This window comes from Dermacentor silvarum, chromosome 2 (genome assembly GCF_013339745.2).
Source record: "Dermacentor silvarum isolate Dsil-2018 chromosome 2, BIME_Dsil_1.4, whole genome shotgun sequence".
Lineage (NCBI taxonomy): Eukaryota > Metazoa > Arthropoda > Arachnida > Ixodida > Ixodidae > Dermacentor > Dermacentor silvarum.
Window position 1 is genome coordinate 198,095,144 of NC_051155.1, and position 10,771 is coordinate 198,105,914.

Genomic DNA, 10,771 nt, shown 5'->3' on the forward strand with positions numbered 1-10,771 from the left:
TCATCCATAAAAAGAACACTTGGCATTTTACCGCTCGTGATACGGAGAAAATATTCGAGATTATCCTTTTTTCTTAGTTTTTATCGCAGTGACAGTGCCTTTTCACGCAAATTCATTCATCCAGCAGCCCACATCTCCGCGCGTATTGACCACGACCTCAAGGTCTACCCACAATTTTCTCGGACTAAGAAACATTTACACTCACCTCTAGTTTTATCAATAAATGACTAGAACGCCCTTCCGCAATCCATCGCCAACATTAAGGAATCATCTTCTTTTCAATCGGCTTTACTAACCTACCTTAATGAGAAAACCTGGCATACCAGCTGATCATTTCTACACAACCATATTATCCTGCTTGCACGCCTTACTACCTTTGAACTATGTCCTACATTTGCTGTATTATTCTAAAAGTGTTGTAGCTCTATCTTGTATTATTGCATTATATAACAATTACTTCATGCCACTACTAGATGCACTGTATCTCCTTAATGTTGTGATCATTTGTGTTCTTAATTTGCGTTTTGTTGTTCATGCTTATAACCCAGTTTTGAAGTTTCTTGTTGTTATCCCCCCCCCCCCCCCCCCCCCCCTATGTAATGCCCGATTCTGGGCCCTTAGGGTAAATAAATGAAATGAAATGAAATGAAATCATTGAGCGCCGCATGTGAAAGCGCTTTGCTTGGACCATCTTCAACCCTCTCTGGAACCTCTGGGGATCGCAGAAGCGTTGAAGAAATGCTGCCTTACAGGGTCGACGCAGTACAGCGCTTTTCATGTGAAATTGGGAATGTTAAATCGTCTTTGAGGAGGGGAAGTCCTCTAGATAGCAATAAAGATATTCTTATGAGGCAATGCTTCTGCTTTGCAAGCGATTGCGGAATCCGTGTGACCGTGTTGCCATTCTGGGCCCTGATAAAAGGAACAGAAAGAAACCACCAGACTCCGGGGGAAAAACCTATAGAGGATGCTCACCCACTCGGAACATGAAAGCCACAACGTGACCAGGAACGTTAAACGACCGCAGAGACAGCGGCGGTAAACAGAGCGGACGCGCTCCCGTCAATGAAACGTTTGCTTTGGACTTGTTTCTCAGCTGCGGACTGCGTGGCCGCCAACGGCGTCGACTCGTTAGTTCTGCAACCATCGCCCGTGACGACACAGCGCACTTTCGACGTCACCCTCGCGAGCTCGAGAGAGGTCTAGGGGTTGAGGCCACGCTGAGCGTGCAAACACGGTGGGTCACACACTTTTTCGACGCCGTGAAAGTCTTGCGTAGCTTCCTGCGCGTGCGTCTCCTCCCGGAGGTGGCGCGGCAGTCGTCCCAAAACCAGTTCCATGAAGCGGCCACAAAGACCGACATCCGCTTGGCATTGGTTGCCTCTGCCGCTGTCGAGACCGACCGACCGACCGTAAGAACAGTCGGCGCCAGCGTCCTCGCGTATAACGGCGGCTCGCTCGCGAAGATGGCCCCGGAGGATTACCCACTGCGAACAGGTAAGCAAGGAAAGAATGGATGATAGTGGAGCATGCGTACGTAACGGGATGCCCCGCTGCAGCGGCAAAGCTCAATCCTCGTGTTGTGTCTGCACACGACCGGGAATTCAGAGGTGTCGCTCGCAATTGTATACGCGCGATCAAAGCGATTGCACAGGCCGCTCGCGCAGAGACATCGAAACATATTCAGCCTCTAGCTGGGCCGTACACTGCGAAAACTTTGGCCACTGACGGTAGAATCAACAACGAATTAAACATGAATAATCTTATCGCGCAGCTTTCTAGCGGCGTGTGAAGACACGCTGATGAGCTTTAGCTCAAGTATAGTGGAGAGCGTCTTTACTTCGCCAGCCTTTTTTTTTTCTGTTCCCCACCGGCGTGGTCGAAGATGTCGATGAGCATGTTATCATAATTTTCTGAATAATTAAGTGCTAAATGGAAGCGACCATGCAGTCAGGAAGTTGACTCGCACAAAGACTTCACTGTGTGCTACTGAGCACTAATTTGTTGCAATGTATGTAACGACTCAGTTTTATGCAGACGTTGGCGGGCTTTAAGCACATTACGGTACAAAGCCTCATCCTCTTACGTTATTACTCCTTACAATCGAGCTACGCTTCACCAGAGTACAAAGCGCATCAGTGCATGGTTACGTGCTCGAAGCATCGTGTTTAATTCCAAGTTATGCATCTAACGAGTGAGTCGCTAGCTCGCCGAGTAGGCGGATTCTTGTACGGCTCTATATGCCCATTCTTGTCAAGATGTTCGGCAACGGAAACAGCCGTGGTCATAAGCAATAAGCGTCCAGGATGTTGCAATATATACGGAGAGGGAGCGCGGAGAGAGAAGTAGAGCGGTGAGGTTAACAATAAGGTAAGGCCCCGTTTGGTATACCCTGATCCCGAGAAGTGGAAAAGAACATAGCGAGAATAAGTGAAAAGAGTAAGCGAACGTGGATCGGCACATACAAATGAGGGGTGACAATGCGGAAGCACATGTAAGCAGCCCGTATTTTCGTTTTCTCTCGCATAAAAGAGGCAACTGGCCCATTTCCGCACGATGTATCCACCACTTGTGACAGGTAATGTCCATTCACATTCATCACCGATGCTATGAGCCGTGGCATGACAACATTCGCTTAACGAGATGTCATCCGTGTTGTTTTCCCTTCCCTTGTCCCTTAGCACGCGCTTCATATGGCCACAAAGGCCACGCGTATAGCGTACATCTTCTCAGCCGAAGGGGACTGCTGACATCAGCTCTGTGGCTTTGCTGAGACAGCTGCAGCACACAATGATCGCTGGCATGGAAGCGCTTCCCAGAAGCATTACTGCCTAGGCGTGGTTATTCGCGTGTAAGTGCTGACTACACGTGGTAGAAGCGTCGTAAGCGATCTGCTGCCAGAACAATTGTTTCGTCTCTTATTTAACGGTAATGCGGGAGTGCAATATGAATGCCTTAATCAGCCGAATGTGCTTCCGCGCGAAAAGCCCGGGAGGAAAGGGCCGCAGCGTTTGTGCCGAGCACACGGTGGTGTCGTTGATGCATAATGCAAGCGCGGCCGTACAAAAGGCGGCGCTCACGTGTGTTTCTGGCACTATACGTGCAACCGTTGCGGTTAAGCGTATGCATCTTTCCGTGCCATTCGCGAGTTAGCTTACGCGCCGTGTGAACGCTCCACTACTTGCCATGACACACTCAGCTACAGAGGGCCCGTTCGCTGCTGTGCTGATCCTCCATAGCGACACTGAACTTTTCACGTTTGCTGTAAAGGTGAGTGCTCTGTGTTTTGTGTTCACGCCTAAGTTACGATCACGAGTCACTCTTAAAACCAATCAGCCGATTGCCATGGAACCTCCCAACAAGCGCTCAACACAGTCGTAAAGTTCGTGGCTGCCTCGCGCTACCACGGGTTGAAGTGCGCACTCTTTTGGTCTGTGTTTTCGAGAAGCAGCTGAATTGCGGGTAATCGCAAGTTATATGAAAACAGTGTGTCTAGCGAACGTTAATCCGTACAAGTGAAGTTAGTAGAGACAAAATAGTAGTTGCACTGATGAGCGTAGCATGAAGAAATTTGTGACACCCCTAATTCCAAATTTTGGGGGCATGTTGGTAAAATAATAGTTGTGGTAGGATGCAAAAAGATTTGTAAAACATTACTCGGTAATGTCTTTATTGCTCCACCACAAAACAACCTCAATATTTATGGTTAAAGAACGAGGAAAAAAAAACATTTTCCCCAGATTACGAAAGAGTAACCCTGCGACAGCCCTTTCGGCTATACCGATACTGCGATATTCGAGGACAACATTGCTGCTTTCTTGGGGGTCTTGCATACTACCAGAAATTTATGGCATTTGGAGAATTTGCTCAGTTCATAGAGATTATATTTTCATCTTCTCTTCTGCAGACGTGCGTGTGGTGGCTGTCCTTATCCTTGCTTCTTAAATTTATCTCATGCATTTTCATTCGTTACAGTAAGAAGAGTACCTTCGTGAGGACTACTAGAACGAGCTTCGCAAGAGACCGTCAGATGGTCCGGACATGCTTTTCTTTCCATACCTCGTCATGCTGCTGCTTTCGATGGCCGCGGTATCCCAACAGCAGGAGTGCAATGGAACGTTTGCAAGACCCGCGAGACCAGAGGACCATCCGGCATTCAGCGATCTCGAGCGCGACCAGTTCGAGTCAATCACGAATTGCCCAGGTGAAATCGACTGCTGTGACGACGGAACTTTTTCTTGCTACAACTGGACTTACCTAACGTGCTCGTGTCGTGAGGACTGCGAGGAGTTCGGAGACTGTTGCTGGAGCTGTGAAAACAAGTCTGTGGATGTTGACCGGGCTTCCCTGAATACCTCGAAATGGACTTGTACTAGCTTGGCCCTGGAAGGCGGCGTTACGAAGCACGTGTTTCTGGCTTCACGGTGCAACTCTCTGTGGCCTCTGCAAGACGACGTTCGTGACCGCTGCGAAGATGCGAGCTTCAGCCCCGGCGACATGTTCTTTCGCATTCCGGTGACTAGTCGGCGGTCCATGGTCACGTATCGCAATACTTTTTGCGCTTTCTGCAACTACGACCTGGATGAGGTGATTTTCTGGGAAGTAGCGGTCGTTGGCACCAGAAAAAAACAGAAGCTACGGCCTCCTCCCTTCATGTCAACAAATTTCTACAGATATATGCGCCAGTGTAGTCGATTTCCCCTAATTGGAGACTGCCCCCAAGAGACCAATTCTAGAGTGACGCGTTCCTGCTGGGCCTTTTTTGCGCCTGTTATTGACGAAATATCCGGCTCAGCCTACTATAAAAACGCGTACTGCGCTCGCTGCCACGGAGTCGATCTGACCGGCGTGTCATGCCTACCAGCTGAGAAAACAACCACGACACTCCGCGTGGAAGTGAAGATTACCATCAGCCTTCCGGATCTCGACCTTTCCTCTATATTCCGAACGGTCGACAGGAACAGCACCTGCTTCTCTTCATACAACGGGGTCTGCTACATAAAACAGGTGACCTACCGCTACACGAATGCTTCGGCACCAAACCCGAACACAGCTACCATGATTCGCGGCTACCTAACCATCGTCTGCATATCGGTGTCGCTGTTCTGTCTGGTTCTCAAATTAGTGGTTTACCTCATGTCTAAGGAATGTCGTACCTTCTCGTCTCGCTGTACCCTCTGCTTATCTATGACGCTATTCTTCACTCAGCTGTTCTTCCTCATCTTCAACGTAACAGACCTTGGCCGCGATGTGTGCGTCGCGTCGTCTGTGGTCGTACACTTCGGCTTCTTATCCACGGCCTTCTGGACTACCGTGTTAGCGTACGACATCTGGAAGACGCTGATCCTCGTCCGCCGACCAAGTGGCAACTGGAAGAGCCTCGTCAGGTACGCCTTCGCCGGATGGGGATCGCCTCTGGTGGTTGTCGGCATGGCTTCCATATTAAACTGGACAAAGAGTGACTCACCGCTATCTCCTTCATACGGCACGTCTCGCTGCTTCATAAACAGAAAGTGGAGTCACGTCGTATTCTTTCTGACCCCGATGTTGGTGCTTCTCCTCGTCGATATCGGATTTTACCTGCACACAGTCTTCACCATCCGAAGGACGGAGTCACAGTCTCAAAAGTTCGACTTCAAGGGTAATGAGAAGCCTTCCAGGATCTTGCTGTTCGTGAAGCTGGCATTCATCATGGGCATCTCATGGCTTCTCGGTCTGATCAGTGGGCTCGTCAACTCGCTCCTCATGGACTGCGTCAGCATCGTCTTCATCGGGCTGCAAGGTGTGTTTCTGTTCTTCGGCTTCAGGGACCACAGGCACGTCTCCCAGATGGTGTCGTCCTCCTCTTCTTTGGTCACCGGACTCTTGAGCCATTCTCGATCGCGATCCTCGACCACAGCGACGACAGATCTCGCCTTGGGCAATCAGATACCTACTATCCTTGGCAGTAGTCACGACCGTCGGACGTCGGATGACGTGGCCTCCGCTTGATCCTATGTGCACATTAGTGACAAACGCACGTGTCATGCCATTGACTGTCTTGCTTGCCAAAAAATATGTGTGTAGACGATGTAGACCTCTTCTCAAAGCATTAGGCCCAGAGAGTCCAGACTGTGTGCGATATGTATGTTCGTTGTTCTACTATATAAGAGAGAGAATGTTTTAATGTGAGAAAAGTATAAGCGCGAAAAGTTCCACACACCAGGCATAACGTCACTGCTTCAGGTGTTAGAGCAGCGCCTTAGTAAACGGTATACAAGACTGCCGTCAGTCCTTATCGTTTTTCTATAGGAACCTGCACAATAAGTTACGAGAATGTGGAAAAAGAGACAGCGGTTGTTCCTGTAATGCCGCTCTTTGTAGCAATACAACGAAACTGTGTGGTGCGAAATGCGGTGGTAACCCCAGCTATACGAGCCCCTGGCTCAACAGGTCGCGAATGTGTTATCATTGTCGGGAATAACTTCGAGTATGGTATGCGCACTACTTCCTCTTCAACTGTCACGCTTGTACAGTTTGTTTCATGTGCCGTTGTGAACACTTGTATCATTACATTTTTGTTTGTGACGGTTCGCGTAGTTCTACCTGAAGCAGCTTGTATATAATGATATATGCTGTATTCCCTTCATGTTTCCTGCAGGATTGCTTCCGCGTTTGAGTAAGGTATAAGTCACTGAAGTAAAGATAGTCGTCAAGCATAGTTTGGTAAAAAAAAAGGCTTTAAGCCAGGTGATTTACCTGGCGCTGCTTCGAAGTATCGGTTTCACTGTGAACGATGTACATAAAGTACACAGATGCCCTGAGATGTCAGGAAATTTCGGACATTTCCTGTGTCCCCAACGACTGTTATTCACTCTTAGAAATCGTCGTTTGGCCCTAAGATTATAGTTCATTCTAGATTTCAATCCTCGAAAAAAACTTGTCTAACTGGTCTAACTTGTCTGCGCTGCATCCTGATGTTCTATTACACACACTATATACGTGTCCCGCAGTGTCAATGTTTCATTATATTATTTTTCATGTCGTAAAATAAGGGTAAATATATGTCCTCCTTAGGCATTCGAAACTGAGGCATGCAGTGTTCGAACAATATTGTGTTTCATGCGATGTCAGGGCGTGCACAAATGAATCACTGCTCCTTCCAGATGACGCTGTATTTATTCCATCGTATATACAGTATTATAGATTTTACATCTGGGGCATTTACATTTTACTCGCGATTTGCAGCTCATTCTTGCGTGGCAATACGTGCCTGAAGAAATGAGCCTGCTGATATATTAGAAGAAATTCATGATCCCCGTGGCAAGCCGTTGCCAGTAGAAGAAAAAAAAAACTATCCGCCGCATTTGCAAACCTCTGTTCGTAAGTTCTGTTTGCCATTAGGCGGCCGCCTTAACTGATGATATATGTCCGACATCAGGATAAGCTGCCATCTGCTCTTACATAGTACTAGCGTGCTAAATTTTTGATGAACATGGACCCAGAGGTCAACGCCAAGAATTGCTTCTGAATGAGTCTGCGAACTCATAACTTTCTCATAATTGCTCGTTTTTTTTTTCCATCCGCGTATACATGGTGAACTATTCCCCTATTCTTTGTCAGCTTGTTAATGTTACACTGGCAATGACGAGGTTATTACTGTCATACATTTGCCTCCTAGGCTATGTGAACGTATCTAGTCAAAACATCTTTAACGTAGTCATGGCATACACAAGACATGAAGTAGATATTGTTTTGCATAGTTTTTATTCTAGATTTCTTTAAACGCCCGTGTAGCGCTTGTGCAGGTGAACGTTGTGTTGTGTCGATTCTTTGGTTGTGTGTTTGTGTGTGTGTATGTGTCTGTGTGTGTTTCAAGAGCGTGGCGTGTTTCAAGAAGTCATATTCTACTCATTAAAGGACACCTTATCTGTTTCAGAAGTGTGATCAAATGGATTTTACTGTCTTTTACTCTTTTCGTAGAAGTGAATGAAAATAAAACGTTTATTGACACGTGGGATGTAGGCTGTATCTGTATGAGGGAAATAGAAGGAAGAAGAGGAGCACCATCTGCGTCCACAGAGCTCTTCGTTCGTAACACTGCTTTTGACCAGCTGCCTCAGCTAATTGCACATTCGCTATCACGATTGTCCGGCGCCGGTTCTTACGTACCACCTTTGCGTACCTATACTGTTGTGTTGTGAATACGGGCCCCGCGGGGCTCAATTCACAAGGCTCTTCGTTTGCAAGGGCCCTTTGTCGTCAGCAGGCAGCTTTCGCTAATAATTTGTTCACTGCCATAATTGGCCGGTGCCAACTATTAGCGACGGCGATGTCTCATCCCCAAACGCTTCTTACGAACGAAAATCTTTCTAAATGTTCTCAAAGTTTTTTCCAAGAAGGCGAGCGTCAATAAAGAAATATATTGTGAGTATACCAAGTGTGCTGAGAGTGTTTATCGGTGCTATTGGCCACCTTGAGAGTGCCGAAAAGAAACATTCTCACTCCAGATTGTTCTACCGATGTTGTACAGGGCGTTCCAACTCGCTGTGCATAGAGTAGAGCACTGCATGGGCCGGACTTCTCGGCCCGAGCCCAGCCCAGGCCCACTTTACAAGGCCCGAGCCCAGCCCGGGCCCGTAATACGGAGCCCGAGCCCGGCCCGGGCCCGGGCGTACATGACCGAGACAATCCCGGGCCCGACCCGGGCCCGTGCTATTGAGCCCGGGCCCGGCCCGGGCCCGGGCGTTCATTACTAAGCTTAGCTAGGGCCCGCGTGTGCATGACCAGGCCCGGCCTGTAAGAAAAAAAAAATCTTTCTTTACTTACAGATTGTACCGTATCTTTCAGCCTCACGCTCTCGAGGTTTAATCAGCTGCACCATATAAGCAATAAAAGGCCGAAATCTTTGTTTCTCACACGGGAACATCAGTAATCCGGCCCATTGCCTGTGCTGCTATTTTTCCGCTGGTGCCCATGCACTTACCTTGATTTGTACGATATGGTTCTATGATGTCATTTAGTACGCAAATATACAGGGTGTTTTATTTTAGCTAAACCAAATTGTTAAAAATTGCCTGTTGCAGATTGCACAATTATATAATAATCCTTGATCTAAACTACTCGATGAGGCGGTCATTACTTCCAAGAGAAAACAGAACGCCTAATTGAAGAATTAACATAATTACGCTAATTAACTTTTTCATTAATTATTTTACGGCACATCTTTCAATCTACGAATTATAGCCGCTGAGTTCGCAGTACGCATCCACTTGGAACGAATTCTCAGGACTGAACCAGTTTCGAGATAATAATTTTCAAAGTGTCCGACGAAATCAATCAAATCAAATCAATTTATTCTCCAATTTACATGCTTCACGGTCATTTTGGACTAAAAGCTACATACGTAGCTTGACGTGACCCAAAACACCAGGCAAGGTAATAGTACGTCAGCAATCAGTGTGCGCACATGTACAATAATTCACATATATTTCCAGCTGTCGCTGGAATTCCTCACGGACGAAATAGCTATGAACGGAAAAACAGAATATTTCCGTCACGGCGAGTTAAGAGAATTAGGAAAAGTTTTAACAGAATGCATTTTAAACCACACTACAATAGCAATCTTCATCATCATCAGCCTATATAAAGTATACAATAGCAATACTGGCTATACAAAACAAGGCAACACCAGCTATACAACATAGCATGAGACTGAATTTTACAAGATTAACATTTGCTAATAAAACGAAACAGGATGTACATTATATACTCAGAGCCATACACGAAGGCAGAATAATAATCACATCAGATATATTACAAGCTACCAACGTATGGGCTGAGCCCTTTCTTACTGAAATTATCGACATTTTTGTATTTGTTCAAAGTGAATGGTAGGTTATGTATTAACGACTGATGCTTATAGAGTGTTCTGAAGTATGGAATTGAACATATCTCAGGATTTTTTGCGTTCACATTAATGGGACGACGCTCTAAGGAGGATAATTGTTTTATGTAGTTCCAAGCTAATTCTGACGCGGCTGGCCTAATGAATGGTGAAAACGCGTAATTGAATATTTAACATAATTACGCTAATTAACTTTTTAATTATTCATTTTACGGCACATCTTTCAATTTACGAATTACAGCCTCTGCATTCGCAAGGCGTATCCACTTGGAATGAATTCTCAGGACTGAACCAGTTTTGAGATATTAATTTTCAAAGTGTCCGACGAAATGAATGGGCGTTCCAGTTAACTTTTTGAGGAAAACGCTGTTTTATGCATTGAAGCACAAAAGTAACTGGCCTTAGCGCTAAAATAATGCAATAGTATCGACACTGGTAATAGTGCAATCGCAAAAGCGGTAACATGGAAATGGTTTGAGGAGTGGTTCTTTGTATAATTTATTTTTCCTTACGCGGAAACAATGTTTGTTTTTGTGGAAAATAAAAATAGCGTAGCACTGCCGGCGCAATGCTAAAGAGACAGCGGACCTGATGGGCACCTAACTAGTCCTGGCTTTTGGGCTAGGCTAAGTACTACCAAGTCATTCCCAGCATTCCCCGTAATTTATTTATAATTGATTGATTATCGATTAGCTATTTATTGGCTTTTGATTTTCTATCGCAAGATATTGGCCACGTATTTGGGCTAGGCTAAGCACTACCAAGTCACCTACAGAAGTTTCCGGAATTTATTGGTTATTGATCAATTATCGACTAGCTATTGATTGGCTATCAATTGCCTATCGATGACTGACTAAGTTTAAGTAGTCCCCACCATTCTTAGCT

The 10,771-nt window shown here is 46.2% G+C and overlaps 1 protein-coding gene across 1 annotated transcript; it reads left to right on the top strand.

Annotated features, from left to right (window-relative positions):
- Nucleotides 1-1,259: 1,259 nt before the first annotated feature.
- LOC119442423 (uncharacterized) lies at nt 1,260-8,533 on the top strand. Its single transcript, XM_037707300.2, has 2 exons — nt 1,260-1,497; nt 3,976-8,533. Exon 2 carries the CDS (start codon nt 4,042-4,044, stop codon nt 5,989-5,991), a length of 1,950 nt encoding a protein of 649 aa, XP_037563228.1. The 5' UTR covers nt 1,260-1,497; nt 3,976-4,041; the 3' UTR covers nt 5,992-8,533.
- Nucleotides 8,534-10,771: the final 2,238 nt, after the last annotated feature.